This window comes from Cylas formicarius, unplaced genomic scaffold (assembly GCF_029955315.1).
Source record: "Cylas formicarius isolate icCylForm1 unplaced genomic scaffold, icCylForm1.1 PGA_scaffold_5__7_contigs__length_24384050, whole genome shotgun sequence".
Lineage (NCBI taxonomy): Eukaryota > Metazoa > Arthropoda > Insecta > Coleoptera > Brentidae > Cylas > Cylas formicarius.
Window position 1 is genome coordinate 19,940,366 of NW_026844341.1, and position 19,869 is coordinate 19,960,234.

At 36.2% G+C, this 19,869-nt stretch overlaps 1 protein-coding gene across 1 annotated transcript; it reads left to right on the top strand.

Annotated features, from left to right (window-relative positions):
• Positions 1 to 16,050: 16,050 nt before the first annotated feature.
• On the top strand, positions 16,051 to 19,869 carry LOC132702367 (uncharacterized). The gene is made up of 4 exons (XM_060670953.1): positions 16,051 to 16,217; positions 18,682 to 18,884; positions 18,943 to 19,023; positions 19,078 to 19,869. Exons 1-4 carry the CDS (start codon positions 16,184 to 16,186, stop codon positions 19,465 to 19,467), a joined length of 708 nt encoding a protein of 235 aa, XP_060526936.1. The 5' UTR covers positions 16,051 to 16,183; the 3' UTR covers positions 19,468 to 19,869.

A 19,869-nucleotide genomic window follows, 5' to 3' on the forward strand; every position in this document is an offset into this window, starting at 1 on the left:
TACTTTGAAGGGGACAATATTAATTTTGATGAATAAATAAATACTTTTGGATAAAACTTAGAAGTCACCTTACTTTGATCGACTACTTACGATGAGGTCGAAGAGGATATTAATTTTTAGGAAACATGCTTTAGAGGAAAAATGCCGCCAAAACTCAAATGTTTCTCAACCTGTGCTCCCAAGGCATTATGGGCAGCCGGTACAGCAATATCTATTAGGTACATAATTTTGTTGAGTTTGTCTTGTACCGCAGTGTCTGGCCTATTGTGTTCCATGGTGTGATCTGTTAGTACGGTTCTGTTCCAGTATATTTTGTGGGTTTGACTTTCAGTAAAAGGTTCTGGCGTGTAGGCATAGTAAGGAGGGGTCTCCATCAAAACTTCCTGCCTTCTGAGGTATTCTGTTGGAGCTAAGATTGTGCATCCAGTGATTCTGTGTCCTATGGTTTCTGATTGGTATGGCACACTCTGCACTTGTCATCTTGGATTTCCTATTATGTATCTGCCTTAGTTTAAGGTAGGTATTACCTGATCTTCAATGGCCGGCAAAAAGTCTTTAGTTTCCGCCATCAGCGTGCTGGTTTCTAACCAGGCGTTGGAGGCTTTGGTGTAGTATGATGATGGTGATGTAGTTCTTTTGATTTCCATCTCTGCATCTTATCTTCAACAGTGGTTATTTCTAGCAATGCTTGATAGTCTTCATCGGCCATATTAAGAGGTGTGAGTTTCTTATCTGCATTCACGATGTCGTGCTTTTTTCATAAAAGAACTTTAACATTTCGTCAAGCCGTTCTTGGTGGGCATCCATTTTTTCTTGGTTAATCTTTCTATGGAGCTTTTGGCTGGCTTTTGGTTCATGCTTTGCATATCAGTGTTGATCCATTTAATTAGCCCGAAGCTTTATGTGACTGCTGGCATAGCATAGGTGTTGATCGCTTTTATTTTGTTTGCAGCCGTAAGGTGCGTTTTCAAAATAGACCTGATTCGACCCATTAGTCGATTTCGTAGAACCTCTTCCATTCTACCGTGGCTTATCCTCCTCGCTTGTTCAATTCCTAGGTATTGATATGTTTAAAATTATTATTATTATCATTATCAATATCACTATCACTTTTATTGTAATTATTATTATTGTTAATATTATTATTATTATTATTGCATTAATGACCCAATTTAAATATTGCTGAATTTTCCAAATTTATGTCACAACACGGCCAATTTTCTGCAAAACAATCCTGTTTGGAAAATGGCAGAGATTCTATGCGAGACGGCGTCAACGACGCTTATAGCTCGCGGAAAACAATTTCCCCGGCATTGTAAATCCCACGGTGAAAACAGAATCTCGCTAAACAAACAAATTCCGCACGCCGTGCAATTAATAAATTAGTCGTAATTGCCGTCGATCGCGCGTTTTTGCATAATCGACGCGGCGGCGGGTTTCCCGCATTTTTCATTTGTTTTTGCCGCATTTCTATAATCGCAGGGTCAACCATCCCGCAAAACTGAGCCGGACCTCGGTGTCTTTGAATCCGACCGCTCGGAGTAAGACCGCGATACCATCTGGATTTTCGGCCGGTTGAGTTTTTTTGCGATCAGCTTTTTTTTGCGCGCGGCCGAACGAAACGTGATGTCATTGACGTACGTCACTTGGTACCCCCCGCCGCTGCCCAGAGGTCGGTACTTACGGTTGTCTCAAATAAAATATACGAACTAACATCTACATTAGCAGCTGTTGTGACATAGCATAAAACACATTTTATCGGTTGCGGGTCGTACGGTACCACTGCTTGCTGGGTAGGAAGTTTTTCAATGAGCTTCCCTTGGATATGAAAACTCTCTATACTCGCACCAGAAATATAGCGCTTTTTTAAATTCGCCTACTGTTTATTACTCCAAAACCGCAGCCCCTTACAGGGCACACCCTGCCGAGGGTCCAGAATCGTCCTAGGAATTTATCTACCTACACTAACAAGCGGGATATAAGTATGTTTTCAATCAAAATTAGTACAAAGTTACAATTTATTACGTTCTATTTCACTACATTTCTACATAGTATCATTATTAATATACAAAATATTAAATATAATAATAATAAGGGATCAGTCATTTAAAAATCCTCACTATTGCTACTGTCGTCACCTAGTTCAATGATCAACTCTGCCACTAATCGTCCTCGATAAATATTTTCTTGTTTTATTGCTCCTTTTTCATAAACCAGCATTGTACTGAAATTTTAGCTACCTCTTGCCGAATTTCGTTTATGGTACTATCATTAAATTTTGGTGCACATTTTAAAGTGTTAAAAACAGGAACCTTCAAAAAATGTTTAATGTATAAGACACAAAAATACAAGAAAAAGTATTAATCGACCCTTTGAACTATCCAGTGAAAACAGCCTCGCAGGGTCAGAGTTCGAGAATCTGGTACATAAACACGTACTTACTGGAAGGATCACAGTTAAATACCTCCGTAGTATATACTCTTAAGAACCATACATATAATCTGATGTTAAAATAAGCGCTTCTACTTATTCGAAAATACCCCGCAGCATCCATGCTTAATTAAATTTAAAACGATCCGTTAATCTCTCTTAATGCAGAATAAACATCTGTTGGGATGGATTTTACCACGGCCCTTCGAAGGTCTGTGGTTAAACTTAACGTCAAAGCAATAAATGCACTGTATTTTTGGTCATATTATACCAAATCGCCAGCTGCTATAGGCTGGATATCATTAGTAGTACCTTGAAAGAACCGCGGCAGTAATACGGTACCACCATAGAAGGTACTCAATAACCAGTTAATTTAAACCTGGTTTTATTAAGACAGTACCCCGGCACAATGCTGCCAGTTGTGAAGTAATAAGAAATACATTTCACCGCTGACTTTTGCCCGCAATTATGGAAGTTATCAGCTGACGGCAACAATACTTCGGTCCTTATTAAAGGACAGAACATTAGGAATGGTTTTGGTAGAACATTTTTATTCTATTTATCAATGAAATGCACTCATACAACTTAAGAAATAACACTGACATACAGCTGCGGTATGCCAGAACAAATAAAGAATCGGAAAATCCAATAAGCACTTGTTTTTATTGCTCTGCCCACTTCCCCTTCAGACTTTCTTACAAAATTTTAAACATTCAAAACAATTTGTTTTTTTATTTGCTGAAGTAGTTCGCGTTCTAAATTTTAATTAGGTTCAACTTCCATCTCCACTTCGTCTCCAAATTCTGCGTTGTTTTCCATGTCTTTTGACAGGGGAACATCTGGATTTATTCCAAGATTCCCTCATTTTAAAGTGTTAAAAAACAGAAACCTTCAAAAAATGTTTAATTGCAAATTATAATTTTCAAACTTACCTGTAAGATAAGTAGCGTACAGATACTTACCCTTATCCTTTGAACTATCCACTGAAAACAGTCTCGCAGGGTAAAAGCTCGAGAATCGGGTAAATAAATACGTAATTACTGGAAGAATCACAGTCAAATACCTCCGTAATATATACGAACATATTGTAATTTAAATTAAACTTTTAACAACGATATATATCATCTGATGTTAAAATAAACGTTTCTACTTATTCCAAAATACCCCGCAGCATCAAATTTAAAACGGTCCATCCCAATGCCGAATAAACATCTGTTGGGATGGGCTTTACCACGGTCCTGCAAAGGTCTGCGGCTAAGGTACTGTAACATACTTAGAACGTCAAAGCAATAAAAGCACTATATTTTTGGTAGTACAATACCAATTTATGTTTGGCCCAAAGGTTTACAAATGGAACTCTTTTTGTCAACTTTTCCTTACTTACATACATACATACTTTTCCCTCAGATAATTAAAAATACCCCACTTCCTCCTCAAATTTGCTTCGAACTAAGAAGTTTAAATACACTAAAAGCATGAACAATTCTCTTGACCTAAGTTTATACAACTTAATTCCAAACCAAGTCATAAACTTGCCATTTCAAAATTTTAAATCCTGAATAAAATCTTTTTTTTTGGAGCATTGTTTTCACTATGTAGAGTAAACAAAAGATAGAAGATATTATGTGATTACCCCATTCTTGATGGTGACCACTGCTTGATTGTGTTAGGTATCTTCCTTTTTTTCTTTTCTTTTTTTTCCATTTTTATTTTCATTCTTATTCCTGTTTGTTTTTGTTTTGTATTTTTTTTCTCTTTTGTATCTAGACGTGCTGTAAACATACTATCTATTGGTTTAAACCTGGTTTTATCAATGAAAAGCGCTGAAAATAACTTAGACCAAAACAGTGACAGTTACAAAGTCAATGCCTGCTGGCTGGTACAACACGCATCTTTCGCTGGCAAGAATGTTGGCGGTATCGCCTCGGAAGTGATGCAAGTGGTTGCTCATCCGAATTCCGCGGTTGTCCGTAAATGGGACTGATTGCGGAACACCGAAAGAAGAAAACAGCGTTAAAATGCGGGTACCGCCGGTGGGCGTTCCTATTTTTAGTAACGCGTTATTTCAGTGCGTCGTGAATCACGCTCGCGTCGAAAGCGTCGGCAGTACCGGCATTTCACGCCATCTCAGCGCCGAAGAATATGTCACCTTGGAGCTCCGGTACCGGACTGCGGAAGTACCGATAATTTCAAGTTTTATCAAATGCTTACCTGTATAATAATAATCTTTATTGTCTAACAGATTAACATCCATTTACAAGACAATTCCTATATTCTACATTCAGTCCAAAAAAGTAATAGCGAGACATTCATTACAGTATTTCAAATTTACTTTTAATTAATGTGGTGAACTGTGAGCGACTTAGACAAAAAACGTCAATATCAATACAGAATTCATTTTTTGACGAAAAAATTGGTTCTTTTAGTTACTAGGTGAAATACAAGTGATGCCCTTACAGTCCTTGAAGGTACATGAAAGTGCAGCTAGCTCAGCAAGTCAGCGCAATCCACTAATGAATTGCAAAGTTTACATAAAAACTGAAATGAAAGGTACCTCCTACGATTCAACATTGACGGAACCTTAAATATCGCTCTGTGGCAGTCCCATAACCAGGTAGAGACCATTTACATGAATGTGAAGAAATTTCAGAAACTTTCTTCCTCAATTTTAGTGATGTAATTACCAAATATTGCTTGGCGAACTGTTGAACGGTACTCTGGTTTCGAGCGCACATAACTATAGCATAGCCTTTTGAATGCACCTCTACAGGCTTCATCGACATGACTTCTGAAGGAGAGTTTTGTGTCAAACGTTACACCCAGGTCATTAAAATTGTCACATTTTGTTAATTATACGTTATTTATTTATATAAATACGCTGTTCAACAGGATAAACCCAACTGCAGAACAGGGACACAAGTGACAAATTTTGAAAAAAAAAAATGCAAAAGCACAGCAAAATGCCAATACAACGTAAAATAAAATAAAATAATTAAATGCCATTGCTTAAAAACATGTTTTAACGTGACGTAAAGAAGAAGAAAATAAATCAAGCTGGAAACTTGCCGAGTTGCACTATTATGCCTGAAAGATAAGAAGTCTGTCAAATGTCTTCCGGATGGTAATGAAAAATTCTAGTATCAGTATCAGGGGTATGTTATTAGAACCACACCAAGAATCAATAATCTCCAAATCTCCAACACTATCAATTACTCTAAAAATTTGACTATCAATGAAAAGCAAGAACATCAATGGCGCTTAATTGCTACCCTGGAAATGTTGCTGTAGCCACCAGCCTTGCGTTTTATTTGGTTGAAAATATCATGCAGCCACATCGGATATATAAGAAGCTCTTCCCTTCTTTAGGACGGGAGTAATTGAGGCCTCCTTCCAGATATCTGGGAAGATGTTCGTTGCAAGGGCTAAGATTTTCCGGGCTTGTCTTCCGATATGATGACGTTGGAATTTCTTATTTATCAAGGTAAATATTTAAGTCATATGAATGATGATGAACCGTACAATATATTCAATATTTTTTAAAACAAGCATTATACTGTTTCCGTGTGCCTATGGAGATAAATAAAAGCATTACGACCAGGGAAAGTTGAAATTGTGGAAGCACCTACTGCTACTGAATTTGGATCAGGAAACCAAGAAATATGTTTCCGATTCCCCGAAAAATAATTACAGTTATTAATTATTCTAAAATAGTGTTATTTGATTTTGTTCGCATCAAGATAAAAGCTGATAGGTTATCTTACAAGGATTTATGCAGGCAATGCCAGTTTTATCATCAATTCCTAATAAAACTCGAATATCCTTTTTTGTTTGGTAAATGATTTTAAACCATAAAAAGCAGCTTGTATTTCAAGGTAATCAATATCTTGTAATTTATCTGATTCCTGCCAAAAACCCTTTGCATATCTTCAAAGAAAAAACTCTAATGTAAATTTCCGAGAAAGTACCGTTTTACTATTAAATGTATTTGCTTTTAGGGCTTGGAGTTTTCCCACTCTTATATTTTAATATGATGACACTGTGGGATGGTTGAAGCTGCCGTCACCAAAACTCCAGCAACTGTCGCAAAGTCTGATAATGAAAAGTCATGAGAAAAACGTAGGTAAGTAATTGTCTGGGACAGTATTAAACTGGATTCTTCTGTATTAATAATGAAACCTCAGGTGATTAAGAAGTTCACTATAAAATTGGTATTAATCTCGCATTGAAGTATGTTTTGGGCTATAATTAAAATGTCATCCTGATTGTTTTTAAGGCGTAAATATTTAGCAGTAGTAGTATCCGGTTAGTTGGTGAGTTTTGTGATAGTACCTTACCTTGTTTTGTTCAATGCGTACGTCGTTGCCGATATCGACACTTTAGTAACGTACCTCTAACTGGTCCATGACGCTAAGACTGTGAAATATCCTGTTCGCTTTAACGGTAAATGATATTAAAAAAATATTAACACCCGTAGTAAATGCGTCTATACGAAATTCATCGGCCAATTAAGTAAAGTCGTCGGGTGGGAAACAAATACTTGGCACGTTCGAGTAATAATCGTCGCAGTTAGTTTAATCTCCAAATTCTTTGCTTATATGAGCCGACTGGTAACCGGTGCAAGCGTGCAAGCCGGAAGCTAGCCGATAGCAGATCCGATACCAGAGCGCACTATTTGTGAACCCACGACATTACTCGTTCGGTGAATTATTTGATAAAACAGTTACTAAATAGCTGATAACAATCAACCTTGACTAGATGCATTTTCGCGCCAATTTCCTTATTGTTTTCTAACCAGTGGTTGGCTCGATGATAGAACCATATTTTTCTTTACATCAGGAAAATATTTTTAATATTGAAAAACGTCTTAAAAATTAGCAAATGGCGAGACCAGAGACATAATACCATCTTACAAAAGAGCGCCTGTTCAAAACTGATTGTCACAAAATCGCTTTGGTTCAAATTATCTCCTCCCAAATTAAACGGCGCTAAAGACATCGGTTTTTTAAACAAGTCTTTGTTCAAAACCGCGTCTGCTATAAACGTAATCTTACAAAATGACGCCTAAATCCTCAAAAAATCAAAAAACCGGTGTTCAAAACAAAAGTTGGTTCAAAACCGCGTCTTACGAAATGGCATTCATCCTGAATAGCACAAACTATTTAAAATTGTTCAAAATTTGGTCTAACCAAATCATGTCTGCCCAAATCATGACCTTATAAAATAAACACTTTTCAAAACATGTTCTTACTAACCGATGTATGTTCAAAAGAGTGTCTTATAAAATCAATCATGTCTATTCCAATAAGGACCGTATAACGTAAGCAGTATTCCAAATATAGGTAAATAATATAGTACCATATATTTAAAATGTTCAAATTCAAAATAAACATTTTTCAAAATATGATGTTACAAAGCGACGTCTACAAAATAAGCAGCAATCAAAATGTCGGTTTTCAAACCAGAAAAATCCAAACCTTCTGTTACAAAATGGCATTCATTCGAAATATTACAAGGTATTTAAAATTGTTTAAAACATGGTGAAATATAATATCTGTTCAAATTGAGCCAATATAAAACAAACAGCTTTCAAAACATTGTGTAACAAAAACACTAGTGTTAGTAGCCTTACAAAATCATTTCTATGCCAGTTTGGACCTTACCAAATAAGCAGTATCCTAAACATCGGTTTTCAAAATAAGTGTCTGTTCAAAACCATGTCAAAATGAAAGTACTTAACAAAATCACGCCTATATTCCATCGGTTTTCAAAACAAAGGTCTGTTCAAAACTATGTCTTACAAAATGAAATCCATGCAAATTAGTATAAAATACTTAAAATTGTTCAAAACATGGTCGAACCAAATTGTGTCTGTTTAAATTCGGACCATATAAAAGGAATAATTTAAGAAACATGGCCGATAAATTTGATTAAATCGTATCTATTTCAATTGAAACTTTACAGAATAAGTAGGATTCAAAACATTGTCTTACAAAATGATGTTTGTGCAATTAGTGCAGAATATTTAAAGTTTTTTAAGACACGATCTAAGAAAATCGTGTCTCTTCAAACTGGGACCTTATAACATAAGCAGTACTCTAAACATTGGTTAAATTGGGACCCTGTTCAAAACAGAGTCTTACAAAATCACGTCCATGCCAATTGGACCCTTATAAAATAATCAGTATTCAAAACATCGGTTTTTAAAACAAAATTTTGTTCAAAATTTTATAAACTTTGTGGTCTTAAAACACACAGAATTTTCAAATTGAGATTTTACAAAATAAAGTATATTTCAAAGTGGAACTGTCGTAGAAAGTAATTTTTTACCAAACAGTCCGTTAGCAATCATATGAACTCAGTTCACACATAACAAATCCCAACGGTTTCGGTGAGATTTCTTGGAAAATGAATTAAAAAAAAAGCATTTGCACTGAATCTTGCGAATTATCGTACGGGATTCCCAAAATTGAATTGAAACTGTTTAACGTGCGATAAGATAACGTCCCTCAGATCCACTGTGATATTAGTTATCTAGCAAAAATTTTTCGAATTTAACTAACGCTTCGGTGTAGTTTAAACATGCATTATTTCTGTATCTCTTTCTTTTTGTTTCAGTCAAGCACTGAAGAAGCCAACAGAATGATTAGCGGAACGTCAGCAATTTCGACTCAGCAAAAATCGACGCAGGAGGAATCCAGAAGTTTTGTAAAAAGTGTTACAGTAGCCTGTGGAATTTTCTTTGAAAAATTAACAAGGCAATTATTTTGGAGGAAATTTTTGGTGAGTTTCCTGTCTAAGGTATAAAATATTGTGAAACAAATACTGAGTATTTGATTCTGGCAGTATCCAGTGTATAAAAGAACCTTTTGCTCCGTCTTAATATAGTACTCACATTTCACTTATCAAATTCGAGTTTAAAATACTAAAATTCCCGACCACTTTGGAATAGATAAGAAAAACGCAACTACAAATTGTACAAAATGAGAATTTAATCACGCATCATTGGTGTCACAAACATTTGATCGTATCTATCGCCCTATTAGATTTTTTTACCAAAATAATCAAATATGGCGCTTCGCGGTAGTTTAAAATCAGATTTTTTTCATGTTAATTGAAATGGTAAATGCGGAGATTCAGTTGATCAGCAATAAATCAAAAGTTTGTAATACTCATCTTGCTCAAACATACACCATTATTCACTTAGGTTCTGTTAATTGAAAAAAAAATTTTTTAATTAAATAAAATATTCACTTTTATAGTCTATAAAAAAGTATAAAACTTCCTATGTAACATGCACCATAGCTCTCTAGAGCTACTTTGTTTTATAAAATTTGCTAAAATAAAAAATCTTTCTTTCAAACGTTTGAGATCAAAACCTCAAATTCTGTTTACGGCTTGCCAATACCCATGACATGCGATTTTAGAAAATTATGCACATTTTGAAAAAAATACACCATCTAGTCACAGCCTTTAGCTACTAGAGCTATATGACCTTGCGGCATTCAACATCCAACACGGCCACCTAAAAGGTTTAGATGCTGCATTTTTAAGGCAGTATTTCCCCTATGCCTCGATCTCCAACTAACCAAAAAGAGTTAAGTGTATGGAGATCACTGTTTGGAAAGAAAAGAAGATTAGTAGGTGAAATGCAGAAGCATGGCCATTAATCTCTAGACCTTTTTTACTATTATGTCAACAATGAATAGTTCTTTCTATTGACACAATAAAATATAGGGAAAAATCAAGTCATGTCCTAAGCTGTATTGCTGGAGTGTGGCGGGATAGCTCGTGCAGGCCCCTCTTCGGGGAGTTTAAAATACTGCCTTTGGCGTGTATATACATATTAGAAGTCTGTTTATGGGTATATAAAAATAAAAATACCTTTTAAAAAAACGGAGATTTCCACGACTATGATACACGTAAGAAAGATTGTTTCTCCATAAAGAAAAGTAGACTAGAATTTTCAAAAAATATTTTACTAACACCGGTTTTAAAGTCTACAATAGACTATCCCCAAAGCTATAGAGCAGTAGCAAACATTCTTATATTTGCATGATTCATATTGACCTACTCAACGAAATCCATAATACACTGATTGTATTCTAAATATGTGGGATCATAAAGATATTATTATATTTTTTTTTTTTTAGTGAGTTGGAGGTGAAATCCATTATGGACGCCCGATAAACGCAGGGGAGTGTGGGACTCCTCGGAGGGTGGTGCAATCCAGGTTTACCCACTAAAACAACCCCAATCTACAGCATCGGCTTAGCTGTTGATCTCTATTGCAGATTCTAATTGTGTTATCACTCATTTGCAACGCATTCTACGCTTTTCTAGATTTTATTAAATATATCAAAGTTCTTTAAATATTCCAACGTGTTTGTAATCTGTTCTTTTTTCAAATTGTCTTCAAATAATGGAACTATTTTATATGCTGTTATATTTTGGACACTCATTGACTATGTGAGTGACAGTTAAAGTTATTATTATTATTATTATTATTATTATTATTATTATTATTATTATTATTATTATTCTTGCCTTATTATGCCTCACAGATTATTGCGCTCTTACTTTAGCGGTAGACTTCAGTGTGTCGAAGTGAATGGAAGATTCAGTAGTTCTAGCTTGCCGGTATCGTTTGGAGTGCCGCAGGGCTCGGTGCTCGGGCCCCTGCTGTTCATAGTTTACATCAACGATTTGCCTTCCCCCATACCATGTAAAACTACGCTCTACGCGGATGATACAATTCTTTTATCCCGAGCTAGGAACCCATATGAACTTAGTATTGATAGTATGGCCAATAAGACTAGAGGGCGTGGATGGCTCGAGTCGAACTCCTTACAGTTAAACGAAAATAAAACAAACAATCTTATTTTCTCTTGTAGCAAGGTGCACAATTTAAATAATGCTCCGGTTAAGGTACTTGGAGTCTGGATCGATCGTACTCTTTCTTGGAAAGATCACGTTGAACAACTTTGCCCCAAATTGACAAGTCAATTGTTTCTAATTCCTATCATGTCAAGACTTGCTTATTTCGGATTGTTCCATTCTCAATTAGCGTACGCTATTGTTTTGTGGGGTGGTTCCGTGCATGCCCGCAAGGCTTTTCTTATGCAAAAAGGAGCAATACGTGTGATTGCGAATGCAAAACCTCGTGATCACTGCTGCCAGCTCTTCTCAAAGCTTAATATTTTGACCTTACCATCACTATTTATTTACTATACAGTCACACGCATACATGAGCTAAAGAACGATATGCCTAAGCACTGTGATCGCCACAATCACTACACCAGGACCATTCTAGGCTGCGCACATCCGAGTTAAATAAATTGTACATTAATTATTACAATGTTCTACCAACCGTTGTCAAGGATCTGCCATTCACTAAATTTTGTAAGGTAATCAAACGACTTCTATTGGAGAACATAATACTAACTGGCAATTTATTTATATATTTATTTACTTATTTTTTTTAGCTAATTCTTGTTTCAATTTTTGGTGTTTGTCTATCTACTAATTATTTTGCTCTCTATGAATGTTATTAGAATGTGTTTGGTACTGTGTTAATTCATTTTCATTCACACATGTGACTTGCCATTTGTTGTTCTTGTAATGTATTATAATAAATACAATAAAGTCTAAAGTCTATTATTATTATTATTATTATTATTATTATTATTATTATTATTATTATTACATATTTTGGAATATGCGCATAATTTTGTAAACAATGTTTACGACATTGGCAAGCCGTAAACAAAATTTAATTGTTTCTATTACCGCTGCCTTTGGCAAATTACAAAAAAAAAATCATTTTAGCTCTAAAATAAGTCAATAACATATGTTACACGTAAAGGTTCATAATTTTTCATATAATTCAAAAATAATGTAATATGGAAAATATATATTTCGCTGTATTGCCACAAGAAAATTCTTAAATAAATATGCTCCTAATAATTAAATCAAAAAAATTGGCATGACTTTAGAAATTCACTCGAATTGCGTTTTGTATTATTTAATTTAATATTCATTTCATATTTGTTCACACTTTATTTTGTATAAAAAACTGATCTCCTCATATGGTCTAAAACAAATGAAAACGTATCTTCCTACGTAGTCGATAGCGCCGAGATAAAAATAGAACTTGACACCGCGTGTCGTTAAAAATTATCCCAGCGTCACTGCCTCAACGTAGTACGACACTCACAGAACAAACACAATATCGCACGTGAATCACTCTCTATATATTATTTTTATTCCGCCCAAAATAAACCGGAAACGCGACGCCGATTGAAAATCGATAAAATCGGGCCGGTACTAAAATGATATATTAATCACACTCAATGCAAATAAACCGAGCGTCGTTTTTCTCCAAAGTGAATCCCGATTTCTCAGAAATGATAACGCTTATCGCCTACATACAAGGTGATTCACACGTCGACTGTCCTATATCGATCGAAACTTTAGACCAATTTTTTGCACTTTTCTGAAAACCGTTTTATCTCAAAGTACTCTAAGGTGTTTATATTAAAAATACCTGAACGGAGTATATTAATATTAATTTTCCGATTCTTTTTCTTGTATCAATCGAATATGGCAACGAGCACGCACAATCTTTACTTTTAATTGCAATTGCAAATATAGAAAAATAATAAAATATTGGAAGATATACCCCAAACATTTAAACATTATAATTATGAATTCTGATTATTCGTACATTTACAGTCATGCGTAATACCAGGGGTAAAAAGAGTGCTTAAAAATTCTAAAAAAGAGCTATGGAATACAATCATAATTAATTTATTGAAGTGTAATTTTTTTGGATAATTCTATGAATTTAGCTAAAGCCGGAGCTTTCGCAAATTTTATTATAATAATTACAATTATTATATACAACAATAGTAAATTTAATTAAAAGTAGTCAAAAATAAACCGACTCGATGGTTCAAAACCACACAAAATAATAAAAAACCTAAGCACCCTCCCCTACATCAACTTTAATGTAATTAATTTAAATTAAATGAAAAATCATTATGATATATTCAATTAATGAAGATTCAATTTACATACCCACTTAATACTTTTATCGAATATTGTTTAAAAAAAAACTAAGAAATCTGGAACGTCATTTGCTATGATCATCCAGTTTTTTAACCCCCCTTTCATTTCAGTTATTTTTTACATAATGAATGGAGTGGAGTGGATAATTTTTTAAACTATTTTTAGTTAGAACCATAATTCTTTTTATTTTCAATGGAACGGCGTGCGAGCGCTGACTTCAACCAACGGCGGCAAGCAACAATCAACTGCTGCAGTACACTTCGAGCCTCATTTTAGGTTATGTTGGGTTCGACCTCTTATTTGCGACTCTCCCGTGGAAGCGTTTCGTTTACTAACCGGCCTCGCTCTATAGCCGATTTTTATTTATATGATTTAGTTCATATTGTCGGTCGTTTACGATGCATTAATTTCAAACAGGGACGCCCACTGGGGCAAACGGAAACTACCCGAATAAAATCCGGGACCTCGTCTAGGATGTTATTAATCGGCTGCTGATGACGAATATCTATGCGAAGACTTGAGGCACCATTCTTCCGAATTATCCCTGAGTCATGCCTTGGCGGCGTCATTTCGTAGGGGTCGCTAAATCGGGGGCGTTCAATTAAAAATATAATTAAATATAAATTATTCGATTTGCAGGTATAATTTTTTCAAGTTTTGTTAACTTTTTTTTAGAAATTCAATATGATGATTACTCGAAAACGGCTAAAAGACGCAAATACCTTTAAATCAGGGGCGGACTTCCCTCGTTACCTGCAAGTATTAAGGACTGGAATACTCTCCTCAAGCTTCAATTACAGTCATTAATTGTTGTTTTGTTATTTGCTGCTATTTTCGTTTTCAGTTTGTCTGAAGAATTTTTTTTTTATGATGTAAACAAAACTAACACCGAATTCCTCGAAAAACTAAATTGTAGAGAACAGAATGCAAAGGAGATTAGTGAAAATACTCATTAATTAAAAGTTATAAATAACGTTATCAAATTCCAGCAAAATCTGGAAGGGATATTTAATTTAACGTATTACAAAAAGTGTTTTTGAAATACTTAACACCTTTTATATTTAGTAGCGTTGACTCATGTTTTTTGAAACACCCTCTACATAGTTAAATTTCGAAGATATTTTTTGTTAATGTTCAAGACTTGACAAAAATAGACATTTACACTTATGTCACTGCCTTTAAATGTTTGTGTACTCAATCGTATTGCTCTAATAATCAACAAATTAATGATTTGTGAGCCGACATTGCTACTAATAGAAAATCAATAACTACTTTTAAGACTACTATTCCATTCCGACAATTTACAAAGCCATATTTAAACAATAGTATCCCTACGCTGAGTGCTCTGTGGGAGGTTATTTTACTAACTGATCTAAAGGCATAACAGACTCCGTCATATAAATATAAATATCAAATTCAATAATTATAAATATAATGCAGAGTAAATGGTCGAGACGCCCGTGATATATATTCAACCAACCCAAATCTTGATACTTTGGGTTAGATGGAATTAGTGTCGAAAATAAACGTTTTTCTGTTCCCCGTTCTCCATTTCGTAACGAATCCTATTGGAAGTATTCAAAAAAAAATTATTTCTCAAAAACCGTTGATGATATCAAATATATTATTAAACCAAAAAAAACAAAGAAGATTTTGGCCCATGAAGATTTACGCTTGATAATTTTTCAAAAATATATAGGGTGCGCCGTGAATTCGTAAAAACTGAGTTCCTCTTTTAGTAAGTACTCAATTTATTTTCTACGACAATATAACTCGCAGAGACAGCTAAAACTTTTGTATTTAATATTTGCACATATTGTACAGGGTGTTCAGGATATCCAGTGCTATATTGAGAAATGTAACAAGCTATCGACTTCAAATTTCGCAGAAGTCTACACCGGTATTTAAACTGCGCGCCAGCAAATATTGCAATTTTTTTTAATTTTTTTTTTGGGTTGTTTTGACTCCCACAAAAAAAACTTTTTCTCGAAAACCGTTTACCCGATCCGTGAAATTCTTAAACCCAGAGACGCAGGACATCCGGTGCTGTAACTTTCGTTTCAAGCATTTATTATATAAAACATCCCGAAAATTGCTCTTTTCCAGATCAAGTTATTCGCCGTAAATCAAAATTCATATAAAATAGGGTTAATTGGTTACAACAGTTTTGTGGGCCGCACTAATAGCTACAATTTTTGTATTTACGGTTTTCGTGTAACGCCCCGTATAATAATGAAATATAAATAATGGCGACCGGTGCAATTATTTCAGAACCGCGTTTCGCCGATTGACCTCGCCGCGGTGCGAAATCAAAACAAACGCCGATCGACATCCAATTATACGCCTGAACTCTAAAGGTCGCCAGGGAATCCCTCACGGTTCAAACCGGAACCCGGCATCTCCGTGACATAACCAACCCTTCGGAGACGACGGCGACGACGGCGACGACGTGTGGGAACTTGTCCGCGGTACGTCAAACCCCAGGTGCGGGTGGGAGTGATATATATCCCTGGAGTCACTCGCCATGGTTCACACTAAACGATCAACGCTTCGTCGGTCTCACCAGCACACGGCGTGACTCATATCGCGACGTCGAGATAAAACGTACGTAATACACACACGATTCGGTGCTTAGTGATTTTTTTTTTACGCGAAACGAGGAATACCACGACACACACACACGACAATGACTTCCGATTCGACTCCGGGTCTTGCTAAAGGTAAGTCGGTGTTTTTCTTCGTTTCGATGTTGGTTGGATATCGAAAGACGACAGGTTTTTATTCTTAGAGTAATACGTGATAATAAATGAGTATTCTCACGTTCTGTACCGAAATAGGGATCAATTTACCCAATGTAAATTTTCCACTGCACGGAAAATTTGTGTATTACATTACATATTTTAGAATTTTACCTATCTTCTTATTCTGTATTTTTTTTAGCCTATTTGTACCGCTAAACTGTAATTGTGTGTGTGTGTGTAATACAAAGTATTATAAAGTAAAGTAATATAAAGTATTATAGTAGAAAAAATGATTTTACTAAAAATACTCTCGATATTTAAAATAAGACCAATGGGCAAATGTTTTTATGTTATATTATGTATAGCGTTTGATCGTTGTGAGAGTTTATCTCTTAGCTCATGACCAAAAATTTTGCCCATCTTCTTATTCTGTTTTTCTTAACCTATATGTACCGCTAAACTGTAACTGTGTGTGTGTATGTGTGTAATGCAGTTAGCGGTATACATTTTTTTATAAAATAAATATGTGAAAGGTAATTGATTTAAAATATTTTATATAATTAATATAATTTTGACAGTATTAAAGTAAAAAAAAAGAATTTACTAAAAACATTTAAAATAAGACTCATAATAAAATTTACGTATTTAACTAATGGGCCAATATTTTTATGATATATTATTTAGATCGTTTAGAATCCACAAGCTCGATAAGTTTGATAATCTCTTGGCATTTTCGCTGAATCACCTGCTAGTTTAAAAATTTAATGAACCAAAATTATTTTTATTATTGTTAAAAAAGTTGGTAGAAGATTAATTTTATACCAAAGGTAATAAAATTTTAATAGGTTAAACAATGTGAAATATCGTGAAAAGCTGAACCGGTCTACGATATTTGATCAACATTGTGCCAAAATAAGGGTCGGTACCAAACTTTGAATGGATCTTTGAAACTACTCGGACAAGGTCAACAAATTTGAGTTGTTCCGTTTATTTACATTCTCTTTGCGCTTTGGGTTTTATCAGCTGCTGTATAACGATAATTTACGATTCAATAATCAAAATTTTACCTAGTACCATTAAACCGCATTTAATTTGTCCGTATCGTTGGAATCTATTCTAGATTAAATTCGTCGCATTTGGTGCTATTAATCGGTCGTTAAGTGGGTACCCCCTGTAAAACTGAGGTCGTGGCACTTGCCGTACAAATAGTATGTCGATACATAGGAAGCAGACCGATCGACAAACAATCATTAGCTTGCGGTTTAGCCAATCAGTGATTCATTATTGTGGGATGCGATTATTTCCATATATAGGTGGCAAATTTTTTTTATTATGTGGGTCAGAGACAGGAATGACTCGTGGTAAGACGACGGTCCGTTTTTTCGTTTACGCGATCGTATTACATTTTACCGCAGTGTGAAATTTTTCCAAGTGACTAAAAACAAACGTAAATCGATCGAGGGGATCCACCGCCGCCGCGATAAAACAGATGTCAAATATTTTCCCCTAACGTTACGCGGTATTTCACGGCGACACCTTTGCGAATTCCGCTGCTAAACATGCAAATTTTTGCAAATTCAATTCGTAGTCGATTGAACCTATATTTCTAATCACGAACGTCACTGTAGGTACAAAAAAACAATGTGTAAAACGTTTCCGAAGATATGACTTTCTTTTTGTCAAATTACATCTGACTGTTTTGTTGCCATTCAGAGTTAGACAAGAGAACATTTCTCGTACAAGAAGCCCAAATCAAAATTTACAAAACTGTTTTCATTACTATTTTGAGTTCTAATTTATAAAAAAAGCCTTTATTGCAACACCATGTAGAAACCATTCAAAAGCTTTTCAATTTCGTCCTTCGAGGAGTAGTTTTTCAGTATCTTAATAACCTACTTATTCTTCAGTTCTCCAATTCTTATTAAATGAAATTACGCACCCCTAAAATATATAAACCCACACCTTGAGAAGCCCCGAAGCTCCCGGCCGCTCGGCCTCTTCTCGACTGTCCCCATCTCGGTACTGACCGAAAAATCGATCACCCACCCTTCCCGCGTCGCCCCCACCAAGTTCGCACGGCTTTCCCACCCACACAGCGGTACTATCGCACCTCGCGACCAACCCGACAAAGCCTACCGAGTCGCGAAACCCCCACGTAGCAAACGAACAACTCCCCGAGAGGTTGGCCGAGCAATTGTTCTTGAGGCCCAGGGCTGCCGCAGATCACGATCCTCTCTAGAGCGTTCAGTGCTGGTGCAGAATCGCGAATGGTACGACCATCCGTCGAGACCGACCCGAGTCCGTGTGACTTTTTCACTTATCGCGATCGATCGATCTATTCGCGGCGCTTTCGCCTAATACTATGGTTTTGTGACATGGGTACGCGATGTCTTTCGACACCTCTGCACGTTGGACTTCGTATTGATTTACGCATTTGCTCCAGGTTCTCGCTCGCAGTTGCTCGTGGCGGCGATTCTCGTCGTCGCGTTGAGGACCGTCAGTTCGGCGCCGTCTTCGGAATTGGATCTGTTGCTGAACCCATGTTACAACCACGTAGTGAGGCACCACCGTAGCCCGGCCGACAAGCAACTGAACAACCTCAACCAGATACTGAGGACGCTGAACCTCACCAAACTGTATCCGAAAGTGAGTGTAAAACAATTATCTCTTGAAAAATTTAAACGAACCCTCGATCCGATTTCAGAGTCTGAAACGAGTGTCGGGAAACTGCCCGAAGCTGAACCGAATGATGCAGCCGCTCCGAAAAGCCTCGGACTTAAAAACCGTGAGTATTTTGTCGATCTTTCGTTTTCGCAACTAAGTCTCGTTATCGATCCAGGCCCATCAGAGGTTCTACCACTCGATGATCGAGTTCTACTTCTTCCTCAACCAGCTGCGAGACTTGCCGATCAAGACGAACGTCAACTTCGACTTCGAGAAGAGGCGGAGCTTCTTCGACCAAACGAAAAACAGCCTGCGGCTGACCATATGCGAGTTCAACGAAACTATGATGCACGATCACGGCGTCGCGGTCCAGACGCTGACCAAGGCGCCGCGACTCAACACCAAGTGCCTGCCTCAAACGGCGGACCTTTCCAGGGCGCAGATGCTCGACGTGCAGTTCTTCAAGAAGATCCGCAAGTTCTTCAAGCAGAGCAAAGTGATCTTGAAGATGCTGAAGCGCAAGAAAAAGAGCAGGAGCAAAAAGCGAAAGACTGCGACGAGATGAGTGCCTCGTGCGCTATCGAAATGAAACAAAAATCCCAAGCCTGTGATATTTAGTGTAAAGTTTTTAATTTATTTATTTATTGTATTTATTGAGCGCGCCTGGTAAATCGTACGGGGTGCGATCGGGAAAATTTCGAGCAAGCGCAAATCTAAGCATTCCAAATATTAGATTAGGCGGAACGTTAGTGCCTTGGTGCCGGTGGAGGGGCGCCGGAAATGCTGTATTATACTTGTGATATATACTAGACTGTAGGTTTATTTATTTGTAATTTATTTTAGCTCGTAAGTGTCCTTCCGGAACCCGGTGCGTAATTTTTTCCTATATATGTAGATCGGAGTTTTTCGACGCGAAAGTTGCTGACAGTATTATATCGAATTTGTATTGAACTCCGTGTTCCGCAGG

Bases quoted from the DNA above. Each gene is read 5' to 3' on its own strand.
- LOC132702367 (XM_060670953.1), top strand. From the start codon at position 16,184: ATGACTTCCGATTCGACTCCGGGTCTTGCTAAAG. The intron at 18,885-18,942 runs GTGAGTGTAAAA...ATCCGATTTCAG, and splicing joins TCACCAAACTGTATCCGAAA to AGTCTGAAACGAGTGTCGGG. The intron at 19,024-19,077 runs GTGAGTATTTTG...TTATCGATCCAG, and splicing joins AAGCCTCGGACTTAAAAACC to GCCCATCAGAGGTTCTACCA.